Raw genomic sequence first — 23,112 nt, forward strand, 5'->3', positions numbered from 1 at the left:
ATCGCATTTGGGGTGCCCGCATATACCTCAACGAAGGCACTGGAAGACACCGGCACGACAAATTCTTTGGAGGAGCTGCTTAAAGCGCACGAAACGAATAGGCTGCAACGACTGGGAAGCACGAAACAAGGCTTAAGGAGTCCTTCGGAGCCTATCATACGAAACCAGCCAATAAGAGGGAAGCACACAAGAACAACTGGAGCCTAACATAATCTGCAGAGCTCCTCTACCCCGTAATTGCATCCGGAGAGAAACAAAGAAGACCCCTTCACATTGAGGTCACCTTGAAGCAGCTCAACAAAACAGAGCCACAACCACAACTCTACTACACGAACACCAGCCTCCGAGCATGGGCTGTCCGTTTCCTTGGGCTATTAATTTTCTTCCCGTAAAAGCCCATTTATTGACAGCAGATGGGAATCCCCAATATTTACAACTTCACTGCGAAGTATGTAATTTTTGAAACGTAAATAAAATTTCGCGTAATGTTAGAGCCGTCTTAGCGACTATTTGTCATATAATTTATTTTGGGGTGGTTTCAACAAACGAGGAGTTGTAGCCGTTTTCTATAATCATACTCCCTCAGTAGACGGACATGTCAACGCGTAAATATGGGCTAGTTGGTTCTAACTGTGAAACATGGTCAAGTAGCGCGGTAGAGACGGGACAAAAGTAGAGAGACTAGCGCTAGTCCTGTGTGGTCTCTACTTTTGTCCCGTCTTTACCGCGCTACTTGACCATGTTTCACAGACGGACGTGTTTTGCTGTACAGCGCCCAATGTGAAAAAGGCAGCTCACACTTACGGGTCAATAAAGTCGTCTTCACCTCTAATCATACATTTATTGCTGAGGACCCCTTCAAGGCAGTATGGTCCATTTTATATCAAAATATAGAAGTCCTAAGTCGTTTTTTAATATTTTTTACGAATTTTTTCTTACGCCAAAGGTGTGTCACACAATTTTACGGTTCCAGGGATTTTAGGGGGTGCCGCAATGTGGAGTTACGCTCGCTTGGTATTCTTGTCGACATCGCTGTGTAGTCGGAGGCGGATTCTAGCCATAGACAGGTTCGCTGTAAAAATGGGTTTGACGCGCAGGGAGAGGGGGTCGTCTTGGCAGCCAGCAGTTCGCACAGGGCGTAGAATGAGGTAAGGCCTGCCCTGACTACCTCCATTTCGCGGGAGAGGAGGCTGGCCGATACTAGCGAAGAAGTGCACAGGGCACTCATCGAACGAGCAGAGATGGCTCTGTCGACTTTCCCGGGAGCTTAGGACTAGGGGACCTTTGTGGAAATAGAGTTCCTTTCTGCCTCCCCGACAGGTTACTTGTTCAATGTCGGGACGCAACCATGGGCGGCTGAAGTGCTCATAAATAAGTTTTGTGCTGACGCTGCGTATACTCCACATATAATTCAGAAATGGACCCGCAGACCTGAAGGACGGGAACATTGCCCTTATTGCAATGTGGGCGTCAAATCTAATTTACACCATCTAATTTGGTCATGCGTATACTTCCAAAAGCATCGAACTCAGCTTCTGTCACGTCACACCCCGTTTACCTTCCCTGATATATCAGACAACATAGACCGCGGTGAGCTTCTTTCGGAGCTTGCCAGCTTCGCAATTAAGAGTGGTCTGGCGCGAGTCGTCCAGCAGGGGGACGCCTAATCCGTCACGCTGACTCAAAAACTGTGAAGTGTGAATAAGTTTGAAATGTGAACTAAGTGTGAACTGTGAGTGCGAACTAAGATCATATTCTATATATTCCCCTTCCCATCCCAACCCCAACCACCCCCTCACTGGCTATGGCCTTCCTTTCAAATAAAAGCTTCAACTAACTATCTCAAATACGCACTGGCACGTGCACTCGGTACGTCTTTTCTCTTTTTGCGGGCCACTCATGGGGCGCAAGCCTGGACGACGCTGGGCGCTTCTCACGAGACACACGCTCGGCATTGTCTTGCTTTTTTCTGTTTATGTGAGGCTCAACAAAGAATTCAAACAGCACTACTGTTAAAAGTGTCGTTTCACAATGCACCTCCTACATATGGTACCCGCATTCTTTTCTGCGGATTTACAGGGTTGCTGTCCTGTGCCTCTGAGCTTTGAGTGAGCAGCCGGAACATATACTCTGTCGTATGCAATCGCAAGGCCAGATGAGCAATTATAAGAAAGCATTGCCAAGTACTTACCACAAAAATAGGTTCCTTCCACGTTACGATCTCACTAGATCTGTGAGTCGTGATGACAATATCTTCTGGGCAGTACGCGATGGCTGGTTTCTCGATATCTGTAAGCCGATCATTCGTTATTAAATAGTACGTGCCACCTGTATCTGTTTTCACTTTTTTCAGCCGCATCCTTTCGGCATATCGTTCAATCAGCGCTCAAAGAAGAACGGTTGAGGGTATTTAGGGATGCAGAATTTGGAATGTGCTATCCCATACCGTATAGAATCAGAGAAATGTCAGCTGTTCATTCAAATAGGTAGGTTTAACATGTGGTTTAAAAGTTATAGAAACAGGTCATGGTCCTGAAACGACACTTAGTCAAACGGTACCATGCCTAAGTGCAAGGTCCTCAGCCTGGTCCAAGCCGGGCCGTGCACTGCCGGAGCCCCCGGTGCGCGGTCGCAGAGCGACCTCCAAGTTTGCTGCGGGCCCAAACTCCCCTCGCGTTCTTCGTTCACAATACTGGTGAGCGGTGGTGTACAGGGCCACCGCAACTTCTTCCCCCCCAACTCAACAGAAGCGCCAACGGGAACTTCTTCAGCGAGCTAACCAGCAGCGAGTAAGGCAGCGAGTAAGCATAAGCACGCAAACGAGGCGCTGAATGGGCGGGTGATCGAATACGTTCCCGGCTGAAAGGGCGTTCCCAATACAAGCGAAGAAACATTATTCTGAGGCGGCAAGAGACCGCGTTTCGGTAGGCGCCTTTTCAACCAACATCGTTATTTGGGCCCCATATTTATATTAGAAACTGAGACACCAGTTTTCTTACCTTTTACGTGAACTTTGAAAACGCATGGTCCTGACGAAAGGCCTTCGCGATCCTTAGCAACGTACGTGATCTCGTGTACTCCTATTGGAAATTGGTGTGGAAGCTTTGTGATTCCAGGAGGGGAGACCAGTTCCACAGTGGGAGGTCCGTCATTGTCGGTCGCCTTTGGTTCGGGCCACTCAACCCAGTCAGAAAGTTGGCTGCCGGCCATGTTGTCAAATGTCATGTCTCTCGGACACTCCGCAATGGCGGGCGGTTTAACGTCTGAAACGAAAATAATTCGCGTCAGCCAAAATTCACGTTTTTTACGCCATGATATCAGCCACAAAACATAGCACAAGCCAGGTTACTAGATTAAAGCTCTGCCAAGCTTCGTTTAAGATTTCGTCTATCCCAAACCTACTACTACAAATGGCACCTGAAGTACAGAGGTGGTATGTTTGATCTGATTTTTGAAAAAAAAAAAAAAAAACATTTCTCGTCTGTGCGAGAGGAGACTGCGACTAAGGGCACAGGCAGGCTGACAGCTAAAGGTCTCTCCCCCCCCCCCTGCATACTGTGCCAGCAGCACTGAAACGTCAGCAAATACTTCACAGAATGTATATCACACTACACCTGTCTAAGTATACAATCAAAAAGAGCAATCGCTGTTACCAACAAAAGGATAATTTAAAATGGTAAAGCAGCTAGAAAGAGAGTATGACAAATGAGGTGAGCAAAAAAAGTATTACAACACAAAAGTTTAGTAAATAATCTGAGTAATCGATAAATAGAGCTATAATGAATATTTGTGTACATGTACATATTCATATACACTATTCGGACTACAAAACTTCGGGCTTGCCGGGCTATTCTGGACTTTCCCGAGGAACCGCCAGGTGCCCCATAGGAGTAATGTATTTAAAGAACGGATATTTCGGGAAAATAAAGCCAAAATTTCGATTTTTCGGACAAACGTTTCTGCGACAAAGCCACGGTGTGACTCCAGGACCACACCATTTTGAATCTGTAGCCTCGCATTCGATAGGGATTGTCGTTTAATTGACGGGTAGCCATTGTGGTGCTTGAGGTTCACGGGGTCCACCCCATCACCTGTGCACAGTGCGTGCCATCACAAAGCTTGTGATGCTTACGAGGAAAATGTCACACTGGCAGCGATGCAAGCAGACGTTCTTACACGAAGGAGGAATTTAAGGAAAGAAACCATTCGCGACTTCTTCAGACCTGTTTAAATGAAATAAACGTCGTTTTTGCGGCTCGCGGATTTTCCGGACTGCTTTTTTTATTTCGGACTATTTCTCGTTCAGGTCCGAAAAATCCGTCGGCTACTTTACATATACGCACAAATACACAAAAATAAACACCCTCAAGTATATTTTCAAAATAAATCACGGAAGTATGAAAAAATTGTAGGCAACTCGAACATAACCATTTTACTATCAGAACCAGGGGTGCTATTCCAAAAGGCCCGAGATTGAGTGAAACTCCGGAAACAACGAGCTCTATCGACGCCCACGTAACGTAATGATAATATTTCGAGGCATAGTTCAAGCGATTTAAAAAAATCACGCCATATCCACGGAATGAATGATGATAAGTGGGGCGAAGCTCGAGAGGGGAAGATCATCGGTAACCGTAACTCTCCCGTGAAAGTTCGCCCATTACATCATTAAGAAAGACGTAAGACTGTGTGCGTACATTGTACAAATCAACTTTTATTTTCGGAGTCAATGCTCCCAGGTCCAGACCTGGTGAAAGACCCCGCGCCATCGAGGACTACCCCGCACCTCCACCACAATTTGTCACGTAGGATCGGACACAACGGTAAAGAAAGAACTTTTATTTAGGGCGAACTTGTGCCCGAACAAGACGAGAGGAAACGAGCAAAGGTCCTTGCGTCTCGTTCGATCTCCGAGAACGACTGCCTGCGTTCGTGGCGTGATCTCTTGCGTGATCTCCCCCTCGCAGTGCACGTGCGCTCGCGCCTCCGTTGGCGAACACAGACAAGCTCGCGCTCCCGGTGCCGAGTTTGCGCTGCCGGTTGCAGCCGGTTCTTGCGCGTGCAACGCGGCCCACTTTGCGACATCTCCGAAAGCATGCGGCGGTCACGTACCACGAGACACAAGGGATGGACAGACCCATGACTTAAGGAGCTTCGCCCCTAAAATGCAAGTCCTGCTATTTGCTGATTATTGAGTTGACTTAATCGGTCCAGAGCAGCGCGTCCCAAGGAGGCGCGACTAAGGCGTGGCGCGTTTTTCACTGCTGTCTCTCGTTCCCCTGCTGCGCCGGTGGCTAGGGGAGGGGCAAGCAAATCCAACTACATTACTTTATCGCGCTTTTATTTTAATAATCTGTATTTCACTACAAAGTTCATTTATTTTTTTTATTTTGGGCGTTCTTATTAGCTTTTGTTTGAAATTTGCTGTCCTAAGGCAGTGGTTTCTGCCCATTTCTGCCGTCGGTGGCAGACAATGCAATCACGTGACTAAGGCCCACTGGCGAAAAAAGAAAGCGAGTGATGGAAACGCGCCACATTCAAAGTACTTGCTGCTCGGTGCTATCGAAACCCTCCGTCCGCTTTCAGATACGAAATTTCCCAGAACCACTTCAGCCTGCTTACGTGCTTTGAAGGCCAAAGCTTGGCGATTCTTAATAACAACTGCTACATTGTACTTGCGATACTTATTAGCAACTGATAATTGTACTTGCGGCAATTCTTAATCGATATATTGCCCTTGCGTATTTTTCGTCGCTTTTATTTCTTTGTCTTTGGGCATGATTTTGGCATTCCACGGGCTTCTTTTCTCCTGTACCGCGTTTGTGACAGTTTCTTCTTTTTCATTTCGTAGCGAACTCGCCAGCAAGAAGGCTGGCACACAGCACAGCCTCCCTATAACCGTGGTTCTGTGCAGCTTGTGTGCACCTGTCATTCTCATGTGCCATCACGTTCACGTGTCGCGCATTATTCCACAACTTTTATTTTCCAATTCACAGTTTTGTGAATTTTCAAAACGGAGCCCATTCGCTCCTCAAAGCTCTCAGTTGCGGGTAAGTCAAGTCACCCATTTGGCCATGTGCTACGAAGAAAGGAATAGCAACAACCACAGCTTTTCAAATTTGTTTCCTTTATTTCACTTTGCTCTTCACAGCTCTTGTTCGACGAAGCTTTCCACAGTCGTTGGTTTTTTTATGGACTCTATACCTTCACTTTTCTTCTGGCATCACGCTGTTTCTTTTGGTCTCAATCTTCCCTTCACAAGGTTTTCATGATCCGCTTCCAGCCAGACGACAAAGACGCTGGACAAAACCCGTTGAAAGCGTAAAGATCACCTCCGATAAAAGACACAGGACGTTGATTATATACTATCCTGCGAGTAAAGTTTTTGCAAGAATGATGTGACACGAAACGCCTCAAGAAAACCGTCTGCCGCGCTGACGATAAATGAAGCGCGCGGTCATGCAACGCCACGTCGGAAAGTTTTGCTAGCAGACGATAACGGAAGTACGTACGGCCACCCAATGGAAACCTTCTTTCCATCGAGCGGTCGTGACCGTGGTCACGACTGAAGCGTACGGCCTGGCTGCAGACGGATAAATTCATGGTTGAACCTGCGGAAGCCATGTCCGGCTAACCACCTAAAAAAGGCGAAAAATTTGTCTGCAGTAATCCTATAGCGCCCACACCGGCTGACTGTCGATTGAGGGCGGTCGCTGGTGCGGTCGCTACCAACGTTTCCGTGGAAGGTGTCCGTCGCGTAAAACCGCAGCGCACGCGACACTTGCTCCTCGGCAGTTATGAAACGAAAGCCGCCTCAAAGTCGCCGCAAAGGCTGTCCGGTGTCAGATGGCTGCACAGCCAATGCACAGTGCTTTCGAGAGTCGAAAAATGGCTTGAAATTCCTTCTCCGCTAAAGGAAAAACTCTGTCGGCATAGATATATGCCTGCAACGGCGACCGTGAACCATGATCCACGCCGCAGCAGCCGCCAAAACGAGCGTCACGAGTTCAACTCGGCCGCGCAATATCTCTCCCAAGTTTCTTCCGAGTTCTCGTGTCAATCACACACACCCAGCCCATTCGTGGGCGCGGCGTAGCGACCGAAGCCCCACCCAACTGTGGCTGCCATGGCGCCCACATCGCCGATGGGGTAGCGTCGCAGCCACTAAGTCACGTGCATTAGATGCTCCGGTAGCAAAGCTTAGCAGAAAACACCGAAGGAATGACGTCCCCAGGCCACCGTCAGTCAAATGCTGCCACAGTCACAGGGGTGGTTCGGCGCGAACGAAGTGCTCGCTGTAGTCCGGACGATAGTTGCGGCCAAGACGACAAGATTTTCCCACGGCAGCAGTATTCATACACAGCAAAAACACAATCGACGACAGATGACACACCTTCAACGTCTAAAACGCACTCGTAAAATCACGCAACACACTCATGACACGCTAAATAGGGGCGATGTCTGATATATGGCCGCCGTCCGCACGTAAACAAAGCCAGTCAGTCTGACAGTCGGGAGAAGGGTGCGTTCCTTTCGCTACAGTGAACTTCGTCGCTTACTTGTTTTGGACTTGCGCTGAGCTGCACTGGAGCCACCCTCAAACCACGTAGCAAACACATTTCAATGGAAGAACAGAACACCGACAAAATCAGAGCCGCCCCGAGCCGCTTTACAGGGCGGAGCTTTAAAAGAAGGCTGGGGCGAGGCCGGAGTTTTAAAAGGAATAGCTAGGTTACTTTGCATAACGAAGAGCATATTGAAACTCGATTCTAGACGGCGCTGCACGCGGATATTCGTGCAAGCTGTACTTTTTCAACGTGAGCGGCCTCAAGTGGGCGCGCTGGTAATGCCAAGCGTGCTCCGCGCGATTGCGCCGGTATCGCTTGAGGTTTATCGGATTCTGCACTATCACTACTTTATTAACTCGAGCAGTTGGAAACTCGGGACCGAGATATCTCGGGCCTTCTGGAATAGCGCCCCAGAGGAAGAATATCTCGTACTTAGAAATGCACCCTACAGAAAAAAAAGCGAAAAAGAAAAAAAAAAGCACCCTACAGAAAAAAGAGTGCGCATCAATCTGAAATGAAAATAAACACATGAATATAAACAAAACGAAAATAAACACACCGAAAGAGCACAAGCTATTCCAGAAAACACACATTGTCAGTGAGCAATATTTATTTAACTTGCATTTGAAATATTTTTTTTTTCAGAAACAGAAACGTTGAAAATTAAAACTTCCTGAATTTTCTTTAATATTTCGGTCGGCTGAAATAGGAAAGCTTGTTCTCCGTAATTTGTTCATTTTTCGTTTGTGTCGGGTGTCATGTTTAAGAGAATAGGGGTAAATATTGCTGGTTATTGTATTTCGTATTTTACTTTTATGTCCGGCGCCCAACAGTTTCGAATAAAATATGCAGCTCGAAGCATAGTAAAGCGCTCGAACAACAGAGCCATTCGCAGAATTCACAGCGGCAACGGTAACTGCAATACAGAAACCCCTTGTTCGCAAAAAAAGAAACCCATAGTTAACTCGAACTCGGATGTCTCGAAATATCGGTTAAATCGAAACTTTTTCTTGCTGTGCATTTACATACCATAGGCCCTATGTATTTGCCCCCCTTTATCTCGAAACGTTTTTTTAGGGGAACCGCGGATATCTGGAAATTTCGACGGAGAAGACAGAAGGCAAAGTCCGCTACAAGCAGCTGATAAGGTATCCGTTCGAACGCTTAGCTCTCCTTGCACTCCGAACGCGGTCGTGAACGGCAAACTGACACGGAGTGCGCGCTGTACGAGGCCAATGTATCCGTCACCGGAATGCGTCGTCTACAGCCACCGACGCAGGTGTTCATGCCGACGACGAGGAGCGTAAAAAAAATTGGGCCCACCTCCCCACGAGGGGGGACTCGAGTAAATGCGTCGCGTAGGGGGTGGGTGTATTGCGTTAACGTTAGTGTTTGGGGGGTGGTGGTGGGGTGGTAGTGAATGTGTTAACTATTATTGCTTATTACTATTAATTATTATTGCGTTAACGTTTAGTATTGCGTTAACGTTTAGTGTTTGGGGAGTTGGTGGTAGTGAATGCGTTGTATCAGCAGCTTCTTGACGTAGTTTGAATGAGTCAAGGATATAAGGCGCGTTCGTAGCCTTTGATTCTGTGTCGGTTTTGTGGCGCAGTGGGAAGAGCACCATGTACCTCGCGTTCCGCCCACAGGGTCGTGGGATCGAAACCAGGCGCCGATAACTATTATTTTTTTTTATAGTGTAGGGGAGGGGTGCGGACGGACAACAACGCTGCACCTGTTGTTGAGAGCGAGAAGGGTACGGGGGAGAGACGCGCGCCTGCGCCTCGCCGCGACGCGCATGTGCAGTGAGCGTGTGGACGCCGCCGCCGACGGTCGAGGGACATGGTGCGACTAAGAAACGCTCCGCGTTTAAAAGTGCCTACAACGTCAGAAACAAGAAACATGCTGCGCCCGTTTCGCAACAAGGTAGAATGTTTCGGTGGCGACCAGCGATTGACGCGATGCATTGAGCAGCACGAGAACGCTTTCCTGGGACCAGATGCGAATGCGAAACAGGCGAGCAGTAAGCATTTTTTCCTTCCACAACAATAATACCATTTCCTGCGAATTGTTTTGCCTTTATTCCGAAATGTTTTCGTTGCAGTGAAGCTTTTGTTACATGCACCATCTCTTATTTCCGTGACCTGACCACACATTTTCGGCATTTCGCTTAACTCGAAACTCCTCTTATCTAAAAAAATTTCACTGGAATTTAACACTTCGAGATAACGAGGGATTACTGCGTATACGATGCATTCGGTTTCATAGAACAGTTAGTTTGTTTTCGTTTTTCTACCGCACACCACTGCGTCATAGCAGAGCTATCGAGAGTAGAAAAAGTGCCTCCTGTCACATGGGCACTTTCAATCCCGATTGACAGCGGGACGGACTTTTCGTAGCTAGCGCTCGACGCATCGCCGCTGCTGCCACAGCATCATTGCCGATCGAGAAGTTGCACTCGCCCACAAAAGGTATTTGCCACCGGCGTCTGGTAACCCTGCGCAGTCGTGACCGGTATCAGCCGGTTGTTTGTAACCATGTTTTAGCAACGGGTGCAACGCTTTGTGTCGCGGTCAGCGAAATTCTTTCGCGACGACAGCTGGCTTCCCCCGTGTTTTTGTTCCAATATTTGTTCCTATAGTGACACCACTGCACGATGAACTAAAAAAAGTTGCACAAAGATCTACGTTTGGATCCTGGATATGCAAGGCGCAACAGAGACACTTCCACCCCCGCGGAGCGCAGTTCGTGCATTTCCGATCTATGCTTCCCCAGCGCTACAGGTCATCGAAAAGAGAGACTAGCGACCAGGGTTTTTAATCACCGTGTCCCAGGAGAGACAGAGGCCCTCTGCGCTTTACTGGCTTAAAATGTGAACCCGCCGCGGTGGCTCAGTGGCTAAGGCGTTGCGCTGCTGAGCACGAGGTCGCGGGTTCGATTTACGGCCACGGCGGCCGCTTTTCTGGCCAAGGCGAAAAGCAAACACGCCCGTGTGCACGAGATTTGAGCGCACGTTAAAGATCCCCACGTGGTCAAAATTAATCCGGAGGCCCCCACTACGGCGCGCCTCATCGCCTGCGCTACGTCGGCGCGTTAAACCTTACAATCAATCAATCTTAAAATGTGAGCGTGAAATGTTGGAAATGCCAGGTGTTGGTCAGTTTGAGCGATTGATGGGTGAGTGTCAGTGTATCAAAATGTTTATTCGGTGATGTCTAGGCCGGGCTGAACAATCTTCCTTTTTTCAAAGAGAGATCTTGTTCAGGAAGAAATAGTTGTGGTTGACGAAAATGGGGCAAAGAGACGGCAGGGAGCTCAAAGGTGGAGCCCGAGTCTACGGCGCCGGATGCAGCAGCTTGCCCCCTCAACCAGATCGTGCTGATCGAGCTGGTTCAATCTGCCTCCCAAGTCTCGAAGAAGTGGAATATGTTATTTGTTTGAGTGGTTCTCCCCTAACCACAACCTTGCACATGCTAGGTTGCGTGCAAGTGGGTGGATGTTTCTCCTATTTAGCACCGCTTTGAGTTAATGTCAGATGTTCCCGCAAAACACCTTAACGCACATAGATTTTCAGATAGTTATGTTGGTTTTTCGTCCACAGAGTTCGTGATTCTTCGGCATTGAGACTAGTTGTACCAAGCGGAAATATCGTGTTGCTAGGCAGAGGGTAAGGATTCGTTCTTAACGTTTTTCGAGGAGGGCAGTGTGGTAGTCTTGTCACAAGGTATGCGAATTGATGTGCCTTTTGGTCAATGCGTCATTCTCCTCCAAACCATTGGGACGATGTGTCCAGGTGATGGTTTTAGCTTTTTCAATTGTGGATGGGAATAATGCACCGAAGCGCGTTGGTATTCTGCCTGCAGAAAAGAGTAAAATGTCCTTTGTAAGTTTTTAAGGAGCCATGAAGGCAAAATACAAGTTTGTGTTATACAAAAGATTTCGTGTTTTATTGTGCCCCAAGCGCTTGTCCGAATGCAAACGATGCTTTATTCACTGAGAAATTGGTTGATTTAAGTTAAAATTTTGATTTTCCCGCTAAATCATGCGTTTTTGTGGTCTGCAATGATATCACAGAAACCGACCGCTCTGCAGCCGATTGGGAATCCTTGTTTACCGTTAGTGAACTAGATGGTGCCACCGGTGCCACCATACCGTGGCAAGCCATTTTCTTCCTTTTGCTTTTGACCTATTTAAACCTGGCTTGTTTTTGTTCAGCGAGAAAATAATCGTTTCGTCAAAAAATATTGCCCGCTTCACAAATATGGTCACGTAAGACACCGTTGCTTGTGTCAATCGGCCCGTGTCGTCTGAGACAACCCCAAAGCCCCGTAGCCCTGTGCAGCTATACCAAGCATAGTGCGCGCAGTAGCAACAGCAGTACGCATCGGTAATTCTATGTTTACGTGTGCTTTCGTAACTTCAACTGTTTGTCCCACCATTCTTACTGCTTTAAAAAGAATGTGGCCTAACTTTAAGCGCGAATAGCCCGTCCGGCAAGCTTATAGGCTCTGCCTAATTTGCGTTTGCATTTGCGGCCTCCGCGAATCGGAGAGCGGCTGGTATGACATCATAGGTTCTGTTGCGGGAAATGAGCAAGTGGGTCGCATGGCCACTCCCTTTTTTCCTAATTATGTTGCTTATTTCAGCGACGTTTACGCTAAAAGTAGTGTCAGTATGATTCTAACGAGGCAGTCTTTCGAATAAACCAAACTTGTATTTTCTCTTCATGGCTCCTTTAAAGGGGCCCTGTGTTGGGTACGGGAAGGCCGACCCGAGCCGAGCGCCGTCGCCTCCGACATACGTGTGGTAGCATGGTTTGAAGCGAATGGCCAGCCAATGTTGCAGCCGTGAAGAAGTCCAGAAGCCGTAGGCAAAACGTAACTTGTTTACTTCATAGCGAGAGATGAGCCGAAGCCGAAGAACCATGCCCCGACGGGCGAGGTTACAGTACAGGACTCGATCAGAGTGACAGCATTGATTCACTACTCAAAGAGGAATGAACTACAGCGCTTGGAGGGGTCTTATTTATACCCAAAATGCTAACGGTCAAAACAAGCGTTCCCTCTAGATTGTGCACACGATACGAACGGCACAGAACACACAACACTTTCCAGAGTTCCTAAGGGGTCGGTAGTAGCGGCGCACGCTGAGTCCGAGAGAGGGGAGGGAGGAGGTATCCGCAGCGGACGCTGGGCCTTCGTGTCCTTGGGGCAAGTCTCGGCCTGTTGCGTCGGCACGCCACTGAAGTTTGATCGCGCCGATAGATAGGCGCCAAAGAACCAGGCTTGTCACAGCTTGCTTGAATTGTCAGCGGGCAAATGTGAGTCACTGACAGGGAGGGCCTGTTTGAAAGGCGCATGTTGTGGAGGCTTCGCCGCACAGCCGAGGAGTGTTGAAACAAAGCCCAGCGGCGGGCTCATTAAAAACAGCTTCTCCGCCGGGGGTCCGAGATCCCAATGGATAAGGGCCTTCAACCGTTGTCCGGAGGGAAGCTTTCGGAGAGAAGTGCTCGCCAGATGCTCGACTCCAGGCCTGGGCTGTACGACACCGTGCTGGAGCTTCACCGGGGCCGGTCACTGGACGAATAGTGGCCCTCCAAGAACGTCTCTGGCTTGGTCAGGCAAGCAACCGAACAACACAGGAAGACACAACCGCATTGCGGGCAAGTGCGAAGACAAATCCACACTGAAGCTCTGCCAGGCTTTTATTTGCGATAAAATACGCTACTAACTAATTACACTAGTTATATTTTAGCCCAGCAGTACTTTAGCCAAGCACACAAATTCGAAAGGTGGCCTTTCGCCTGATTGGTAATGTCCCACACAAAAAGAAATGTAATTGTAAAGGGCGAAGCCTGCTTCAAGAAAAACAATGAATTTGAGTAAGTCAGGCGTCTAGAGGCCACTTCTCGTGCTGAGAACTGCGATTTGAGCTCTCGTCATTGCCTTTAGCTTTCCCCCTTTTGAATTGCACCTTAGGTGCGCCCGCTCTCTGAAAGCGACTGCGACCGGTAGAGAGGACATCGGCCTTTTTCCGAGACGTGTCTCGAGCGCGCGAAGGACGCCGCTGTATTTTCCACCGATCGAACAAGGTGTGCGCTTTCGTTCTCGGCCTCTCCGAGGTCCGCTGAGACCCGGCGCAAAGCGTGCGTGCGCCGCTGCCACTCGGCAGGCCCGCATAGGAGCTTTTGCCACACTTTTTTGCCACACTGTCAGTAAGCGAACACCAGAGGGTGTTTTCGCTCTCGTTTCCGGCGGTCAAGGCCAATCTAGGTACGGGCGGCCCGGTCTCACAGATGGCTCAACCCCAGGCGACACCGGAATCGCTACTAGCTCGGCTGGCCGTGGCTCGACATCGAGTATCTTAGTTGTAGGTGGAACCCTAATGGCTCGTTCAGTTGTGACGCCGCCAAGCTTAGCTGCACCACAAAAATTGTTCAGTGTCTCGACTGCCGGCTCTGCCCCAGCGTAGCTCGGTTCTGAACTCGCGTCCGGAGAAACACCTTTCGTTTCAGCGGACTCGTGTTACCTCCTTTCGCTAACGAACGTGATCGTTTGGGCTTTCCTGCGGAACGTCGTTAGCCTGCGAACTGCGCGCGTTCGGGTCGGTAGCCCTTTTGAAGGCCTCCCGTGAACCTGAGCACTCCGAACACGACGGCGCTGACACATCTCCGCTTACAGTAGAGGCTTTACACATAGAGTTCCTGTATATGCTCCCTACGGGAGCATATACGTAGGGAGCATATACAGTAACTCTACAAATAGTGTACTTACGCTGGCCTCTTTCGTGAGCCTCCGGAAATGCCCCATCCTCGCTATCTGTCTGAGTCTGCTCGTTTTTATTAAACGTTTATTTCTCTCTCTCCATTCCTCTCAGAGGTGGCGACACTATCGTTACCTGAGCCCTTTTCAGCGATCCCAGCTGATTCTTTCCACGGCAGTTTCTCGTAATTGATTGATTGATTGATTGTGGGGTTTAACGCGCCGACGCAACGCAGGCGATGAGGCGCGCCGTAGTGGAGGGCTCCGGATTAATTTTGACCACCTGGGGATCTTTATCGTGCGCCGAAATCTCGTACACACGGGCGTTTTTGCTTTTCGCCTCCATCAGAAAAGCGGTCGCCGCGGCCGGGAATCGAACCCGCGACCTCGTGCTCAGCAGCGCAACGCCTTAGCCACTGAGCCACCGCGGCGGGTAGTTTCTCGTAATTGTACCCCTTTTCGCGTAACAGCTGATCCGAACTGTTCGAGACTAGGTGCCTGTATTCCTGAAGAAGTTGTGGGGATACTGCGACCTGCGTGACAAGTTCACCAAAAGGACTTCCGAAGCTGACCTTAGCAATATGCAGGCGCACGTTTCGTGCTGCTGCGGCCTGCTTCCTCCAAACAGTCTGTCCCGTCAGCTGATCCGGTTCAACGTACGAAGGGTGGATCATGTCTACCGTCGCCGCGGAGTCGCGAAGAACTCGGCACGGTTACCGTTGACCACGAGCTCACGTACGTACGGCTCCAGAAACTGCCTGCTATAGTCACTCTGATCTAGTACTTGAAAGACGAGTTTGCCCTTCTTGCAACTCGCAGGGAAATGCCCCGTCTCGCCGCAGTTGTAACACGCAACCTGTCTGCGCGCTTCAAAAGCTTTCTTTCTGCGCTGCTCCTCAACGTTTGCTCTCTTTTCGTTTTCGCGGCCAGGTTCACTATCCACGAAAGCGACTTTCCTAGCTCCACCGTCTTCCTGGGGAGCTCTGCCTTTCGGCCCTGACTTATCAGCCCTCGGCCTGAACTCTTTTTGGCCGTCTTTCGCCCCCTGCGCACCTTGTTGTGCGAGGAACTCGTCGGCTAGCTGAGCTGCATTATCCACAGTATTTACACCTGGCCTATCTTGCAGCCAGAGTCTCAGGTTTTCTGGCAGACGGCGGTGAAACTGCTCGAGACCGAAGCACTCAACGACCTTGTCGTGCTCTCCGAAAGCCTTTGCCTCTTTGAGCCACTCTTCCATGTTAGCCCTCAGCTCATAGGCGAACTCCGAGTACGACTCACCTTTAGCTTTCTCGGCTTCACGGAATTTATGGCGAAACGCCTCTGCCGACAGTCTGGACTTACGCAGGAGGTTCGACTTGAATTTCTCGTAGTCCTCCGCCTACTCCTTTGGCAAGCGGGTCATCTCGTCGGATGACTTACCTGGCAAAAGCGTAAGCAGCTTTTGCGGACATGAGTTTCGGCTAAACTGGGCCCTCTCGCACGTGCGCTCGAAGTTGACCAAAAAAAGAACGATGTCTTCTTCTACTTTGTATGGTCGCATTAGGTCACTCATTCTCAACGTAGGTCGCTCAGTCGCCGCAGACTGCACGCTTAGCGCGCTGCTGTCACTCTCACGCCTAGATCGAGATGGCTCGGTCTCTAGACGCTTCATTTCCAGCTCATGCTGTCGCTTTCTTTCCTCCTGCTCGAGAAGGAGTTTTTCATGCTCTCGTTTCTTTTCCTCCTATTGTTCCTGTTTCTGCCTCTCGAGCTCCTGTTCTCGCTTTTTCTCCTCGTGTTCCTTTTTCTGCCTCGCGAGCTCCTGTTCTAGTTCCTGTTTCTGCCTCTCGCGTTCCTCACGCTGGCGCTCAGCCTCTGCCTCTGCAGCCTGACGTTTCGCGGTCTCCCTGCCATTGATCATCTCAATGCACTCAGACAGCTCGTCATCGTCAGCCCCAATAGCGAGTATAGCCTGTATCAGCTCTGGCTTTCTCAGCGCGTCCGAAACATTCAAGTGCAACTCTTTTGCAAGCTCCAACAACTGCGTTTTTTTTCAACGCCTTCAAATTCATGGCCGGTCTAGAGTACTGCTTTCCCACTGCTCCAAAAATGTTTTGCGCGAATAACCCACGCGGCAAAAACACACGCCCTACCAGCTATCCTCAGAAGCCTGGTAAAACTGAGTGAAGAAAAGTCCCGAACTTACCATTGACCGCCGTGAATTCTGCGAAGTCCAAAGCCGCCTCTACGTCCATGGTGTTGGATCTCGCACCGCTGGCTCCAGGTGTTACGAAGTTGCCATCCGACCGCTGCCAACCAATTGTTGGGTACGGGAAGGCCGATCCGAGCCGAGCGCCGTCGCCTCCGACATACGTGTGGTAGCGTGGTTTGAAGCGAATGGCCAGCCAATGTTGCAGCCGTGAAGAAGTCCAGAAGCCGTAGGCAAAACGTAACTTGTTTACTTCATAGCGAGAGATGAGCCGAAGCCGAAGAACCATGTCCCGACGGGCGAGGTTACAGTACAGGACTCGATCAAAGTGACAGCATTGATTCACTACTCAAACAGGAATGAACTACAGCGCTTGGAGGGGTCTTATTTATACCCAAAGCGCTAACGGTCAAAACAAGCGTTCCCTCTAGATTGTGCACACGATACGAACGGCACAGACATACACAACACTTTCCAGAGTTCCTAAGGGGTCGGTAGTAGCGGCGCACGCTGAGTCCGAGAGAGGGGAGGGAGGAGGTATCCGCAGCGGACGCTGGGCCTTCGTGTCCTTGGGGCAAGTCTCGGCCTGTTGCGTCGGCACGCCACTGAAGTTTGATCGCGCCGATAGATAGGCGCCAAAGATCCAGGCTTGCCACAGCTTCCTTGAATTGTCAGCGGCAAATGTGAGTCACTGATAGGGATAGCCTGCTTGAAAAACGCACGTAGTGGGGGCTTCGCCGCACAGCCGAGGAGCGTTGAAACAAAGCCCAGCGGAGGGCTCATTCGTAGCACCTGCAACACTCTTTGAGCAGTGCAAGTAAACCTGCGCGACGTTTAGATTACACTGCCAGAAATACCTGAGCCAAATATTACACGTGCACGTGAAGCGGTCAGCGCGCAAATCGCTGTGAAAGACGCGGAAAAAGCAACCGCGCTCTCTTTGGTTCTCCTTATTATGCGCCCCTGGCATGGCCTATGCGACGTCATTGAGGCCATGGCTGCCCGATCGGCTGTCACTGGTCAACTTCGTGGCTAATTTCTCCAATTTCCGCCGACGTCATCGCTGTGTACGAACCTTTTCTATGCCTGAACCTGTGGGCACAGTTTTGCCGTTTCTTTTGTGTTTTGAGTGCGCGCGGAGTTTGAGTGATGAGCCGAATACTTCCCTTTCAACGGGACCACTCGACTACAAACGTTTATTGCTTCAAAGAGGCCCTACCAGCCCGAGCGCTTGCTTGCGAGCAGGCACCCATGCCTGCTTTTTTGTGGCACCAGATCGGAAGTAGGCGCCTGCACCCCCCCGCTTGTTTGTTCTTGTATGTTGGAGGGCCATGCAGCCACAAAGATTGCCAGAGTGGTCAACTAGCTCAATTGGGCCCTAGTGCTTTTGTACACCCCGGAGTCAGTGTATACTGTGGTCTCATAATATAGGAACTTTCCCTGAATGCACTTGATCCGGCCATATCGCCTGGATTGTATCCATAAGTTTCTTTTCCAAGAGGGGGGGGGGGGGGTTCGATGGCCCCTTTCGATTTTGTTTCAAAGCAACGTTTTTTACCTCTACCCCCCAAGGGTTCCTTCGCGACCGTTGGTGTCACCAGAAAACTCCAACGAACAAATAAAAGAATTTACTGGCACCGCCGGGAATCGAACCTGGAACTAATAGACCAACAAATCGAGAGCCCGTCGTCACACCGATTTAGCTGCGAGCCCACGCTAAGAAGGGGAAGAGAGGTGGTGTACTCACCAAGCACATCTACGGATTTACCCCCTGCATTCTCGCTGAATGCCACGTGAAAGCTTCACGTGACCTCTCGCGCTGCTGCGCGGTCCACCCACGGCCCGTCTTGCGCATGTGCTAAATGCACATGCGCAAGATGGGCACATGCGCGGCTTGCGCATGTGCTAAAAGTTACAAAAATTAAAGGAAGCTCACACCAATGCATGGCATCTCACTTCTAGTACGCCAATATGCTAAAGATCGCCTCCAGTGTTCACGTAAAAAATCATCTCTCCTTGTCGTCCGCCCTCACGCCAAATCAAGGAACACATTCAAATACTCCTTGATGGCCAGGCCGTCACTCCAAGCCCCAGCATAAAGATCCTGGGCCTACATCTCCTGGCCAACACCAGGAGTGACGTGTCCTTGCAGCGCCTCAAACACATCATCAATAAAATCATACACATGATCAGGCGAGTTGCCACCAAGAAGCGAGCCCTCAAGGAATCCAATACCTTTCGATTAATTCAAGCTTTTTTCCTCTCGAGAATCCCTTACGTCAACCCCCTGTCTTCTTCTCGGCAAGGGGGACATAGAGATGCTTTATATAACGATTAGAAAGGCGGTTGAGCAAGCCCTTGCTCTTCCCATGAGTGCGTCCACAGAGAGGGTGCTTAGCACGGGGCTCCACAACACGGTGGAAGAGCTTATAGAAGGCCATCTTCCTAACCAGAAGCTCCGAATGAGCAGAACTGTGGTGGGTCGCCGCATCCTTCACCAGATTGGCAGGGCAGCACAGAATGTCACTCTGCATGATGTACTCCCGGACTCTTGGCGACTAAAACTAAAGATGCTCCCTTTGCATAGAACTATGAACCGTCACACGACGAGGGTCGCCGACAAGCACGGGCTCAAGCGCTCAACACCACCCTAGGTGGGGATCATGCAGATCTACACAGACGCCTCCGAACATCGAGGGCAGCCATACGCCATCATCGTGCCTACCTCCAGAACCAACCTCCTTGCGTGTGCCTCACCTATCACCCAAGACATGACGGCAGCAGATGAGGCAGCCATCGCCTTGGCTATCACTAAAACCAAGGGTTTCCGAAGGCAGTCGCCTATTCCCAACAAGCCTACCGGAAGCACCATTCGGGTTGGGTGTCCCGACCTGCACTGCGTGTGCTAGAAAACCACTCCCTAAACGCTTCCATTCAGCTCATCTCGACACCCGCTCACGCTTCCATGGAGGGAAACGAATACGGCCACCAACAAGCCTGCGCTTTTACTTCCCGTGCTATGGAGCTGCACGAAGACAGTCACCCGGTTGTCACGTTCAGGGAGATAACACAGAATTATCGTCTTCAGAGACAGACCCTACCTTCGCCTTACCCTTACTCTGACCTTTCCAGAGAACAACAAAGTACCCTACGGCTCATACAATATGGCTCCTTCCTACACCCGACGCGTCTTAACTTAGTGCACCCGAATCACTACGACACTGAATGTACATTTTGCTCAGAAGTAGAAAAACTCCGCCACATAATCGGGTTGTGCGACTTTAGCCCTGGGCACCCTCCTCTCTTTCCGTCAACTACCCAACAAGAGACATGGTAGATGCTGCTGTCCAGCCCCTGTCTGCCTACCCACCTTCAGTTGGTGGACAGAGCACAGGCAGTGCGGACTGCATATGGGCTTCAGTGAAGAAGCAACCACTCCCCTGGGCCGCCCTCTGGGCCGTTCAGAAATCGGAATAGAAGTATTACCTCCTGCTCCTCCTGCTCCGTCTCTGCCGCAAATCTCGTCGCCTCCGTCCGGGGCACGGATAGGGAGAAGTAAGATCGTCTAACACCGGGTTTGAGCTTCCTTTAATTTCATAAAAAAGGGTTTTCACTCATAAATACACCAATACAACTCAACCAACCACCGTTCATGCATCATGCATTGATTTAACCTTACCAGGAATATCTTTTTGAAGTAATAAATGGTGTGGCTAAGTGCATTTCTCTGGTTTCCCTATTTGCAGAGCGACGTGAGTGAATACGAGTGACGTAGCATGGGTAATCGTTGTGGGTGCCGTTTACAGCTTTGCTTTCCAACCACATTCACAGGGTGCATTGGCGTGATTTTGTTTTTCCATCCGCTTTCTTGGCGCTGGAAAAGTGGTTTTTACGCTTTCTTGATATGCGGTAGAAAGACACAAGTTGAGGACATATTCATTGTGATTGTAACTCACATTCTGTAGAGGACGACTGCAGGGCGAAGGACTCTCCCGCTGACCTTTACCCGCTCTTGTCCTGCTCTTCCCGAGTCTGTTCTTTGCTCCAAATATTGTTATTTTTTTCCTGCATCGAGAGTATGACCTCCACCTTCTTCCAGACCCGTCTATGCGTGTCCATTTTGTTACCCTGGAGGTCCACACTTTGTTAGTCCATCGTACAGTAAAAATTGCGAGGTTGAGGACTGCCTCCTGTGCTGTCCTAATGATGGTGTTCCTTTCACTTTCCTCGGTGCGCGTAATTTGCGGCACGGTAGGCGCTGCAACATTCGGGTCATGATCAGTGGTTGCATGAGTCTTATCATTCCCTTGTTTTCTTTTTCTTGCTATGCTCTCGGTTTGGTGTTTTGTTTGCGGGAAATTGATTAGTTTTGCTGTGGCGGTCGTGAGTTCGACTACCCCTTGTCTCTAGAGCAACGCGGAGCCTTCGTACTCGACTCTTCTCTGGAAGGACATCCGTACCTATTTTTACAGTTAATTGTAGCTTGCCCGCGTGGCGCCATCTGTCGCTTGCCGAACCGAGCATGCAGCGGAGACGCAACCGTGGAAATATTGAGAAGTATTTTGAAAAATTTGTGATTAGACAATATATAGGGGGCTTTATTTAAGTTTTTTTTTTTGCTTATAATCTATGCGGTCCTTGACTTCTGAAACACCGGCGTTAATCCTTTGCCCCTTGCTTTGGTCACGCAATGTTGGTACCGGCATAAGTCCCACTGGAAATCACGCCGAGGTGGCTCAGTGAGTAAGGCGTTGAGCTGCTGATCCCAAGGACGCGGGTTCATCCCGGCCGCAGCGGCCGTTTTCTTGGTGGAAGCAGAAAACAAAAATGCCAGTGTGTAGATATTTCGGTGCACGTTAAATATCCTAAAGTGATCTAAATTCATCCGGAGACATCCGCTACGGCATGCCTCGTAGCCGGCGTGTAGCTTCGGGGGCATGAATCACCGGAAATTTGTATTTTTTATCTTCTGGTGTAAACACGCTTTGCTGTGAAGACGTAAGTTGCGGACACGGCTGGCTGCCGTATGTGCCGGGCATGCTACCATCAACAGGGCATACAACAACCTTCACCGCGCAAGCGCGGCACCTGCTAAAAACGCGTGTCCTTTCCTTCCTATTCGACGTTGTATCATTGTCCTCCTTCACAAACTTCTGTTGCCATTGCACCACATTACACATTCAGCGGAGCCCTCGAATCTTGCTGCCTCAGTAGTAGCTTTCGGGTGGCAGCGGTGACGTATTTGCTTGGACGCCTGATGAGCACGGCTGATAGCGCACGGCTAGGAGCCGCAGGGAAATCTAAAAATGAGCGAATAACGCTATCCCGTTAAAACTGCTGCATTCGATGCAGCCGCCGGCCGCCGGGGCAACGCAATTTTAAATGCAGAGCATTTCTTTAACTCACGATGTCACCCGTTCTAGTTGTCCATCGTAGTCCGCACCCCTCCCCCTACACTATATAAAAAAAATAATACTTACCGGCGCCTGGTTTCGATCCCACGACCCTGCGGACGGAACGCAAGGTACATGGTGCTCTACCCACTGCGCCACAAAGCCGACACAGAATGAAGGGCTACGAACGCGCCTTATATCCTTGACTCATTCAAACTACGTCAAGAAGCTACGTCAAGGGCGTTTTACAGCAGAACGCCCACGACGATTCACGGATCATGCATCGATCTCGTCTTCGTGTCGTCGTCGTCGTCTGCGTCTACGTTGCGCGTTCTACCGTTGCTTCCCGATCCCATGACGGTCCACTTCAGCGACCACAAGGCCGTCGTCCTCGGTGTCGTGCAACAACACCAACAGCAGCAGCAAGAACAAGAACAACTTCAACAATGACGTCTCCCATCGACTCCCTCGAATGGGGGGACTAACTCAACCAGAGGCATCTAGACGTCGACGACGCAACAACAACAGCCAGAGAAGAAAAGAGAGAGAAGAGAAGAGAAGAATAATAATCATACCCACCTGCTAATAAATTATGTCACGTTACCACGTAATTACGTCTCCTCATTTAATTACAGTACAACAACCAACAGCAACAAGTGCAACAACATTAACGTAACGCAAACTACTTAACGTCGTGCGCCCCCGGAAATGCTCTGCATTTGATCGTGCCCCTCGCGAGGAGGATGTTTAGTTTCCTGCCGCAGCAAGAACCAGGCGGCGTCCTTTTTAGTGAAATACACCATTATGAACATCCGCTCATTCTTATAGTAATACGTATACATATTTAAACACTGAATCACAGTAATTAAAAGAGAGATGCTAAATTTTCAGCCTTGCGCTGGAATGCGGGGTTTTTTTTCACCCTGGATTGACCCGTGGCGTGGAGAGTGCACAAATACATTTATGTTAAAGTATGTAAACGCAACTACAGAAATATTGCCACCTTCTATGGCGTTACTCAGCGCGGACGGGGGTATCACCGCTCCCTTCTGATCGCGCTTGAGAACCTCAATCGCGCTTGGGAAAGCAGGAATAAGTCCGAGCGGGATCGGGCTCGATTGTGATGGAAATTGGCCATGTAGCAACACCCGATCCGGATTGCGGCTCATCCGAATTTACTCAATCAGGACTGAAAGTGCCCG

General features: G+C 49.8%; 1 protein-coding gene across 3 annotated transcripts in view; it reads right to left on the reverse strand.

Annotated features, from left to right (window-relative positions):
• The window catches only part of LOC144173831 (sushi, von Willebrand factor type A, EGF and pentraxin domain-containing protein 1-like), a 226,919-nt gene that overhangs the window by 142,950 nt on the left and 60,857 nt on the right, over positions 1-23,112 (reverse strand). For all 3 annotated transcript variants that reach the window (XM_077702090.1, XM_077702089.1, XM_077702088.1), the window contains exons 9-10: positions 3,000-3,263; positions 2,192-2,289 (exon numbers count right to left, since the gene is read on the reverse strand). In XM_077702090.1, the coding sequence (XP_077558216.1) occupies positions 2,192-2,289; positions 3,000-3,263 (362 nt within the window). The remainder of the gene's footprint in view (positions 1-2,191; positions 2,290-2,999; positions 3,264-23,112) is intronic.

The sequence above is a fragment of the Haemaphysalis longicornis genome, unplaced genomic scaffold, assembly GCF_048455015.1.
Source record: "Haemaphysalis longicornis isolate Haplotype H1 unplaced genomic scaffold, Haemaphysalis longicornis Haplotype H1 scaffold_3, whole genome shotgun sequence".
Lineage (NCBI taxonomy): Eukaryota > Metazoa > Arthropoda > Arachnida > Ixodida > Ixodidae > Haemaphysalis > Haemaphysalis longicornis.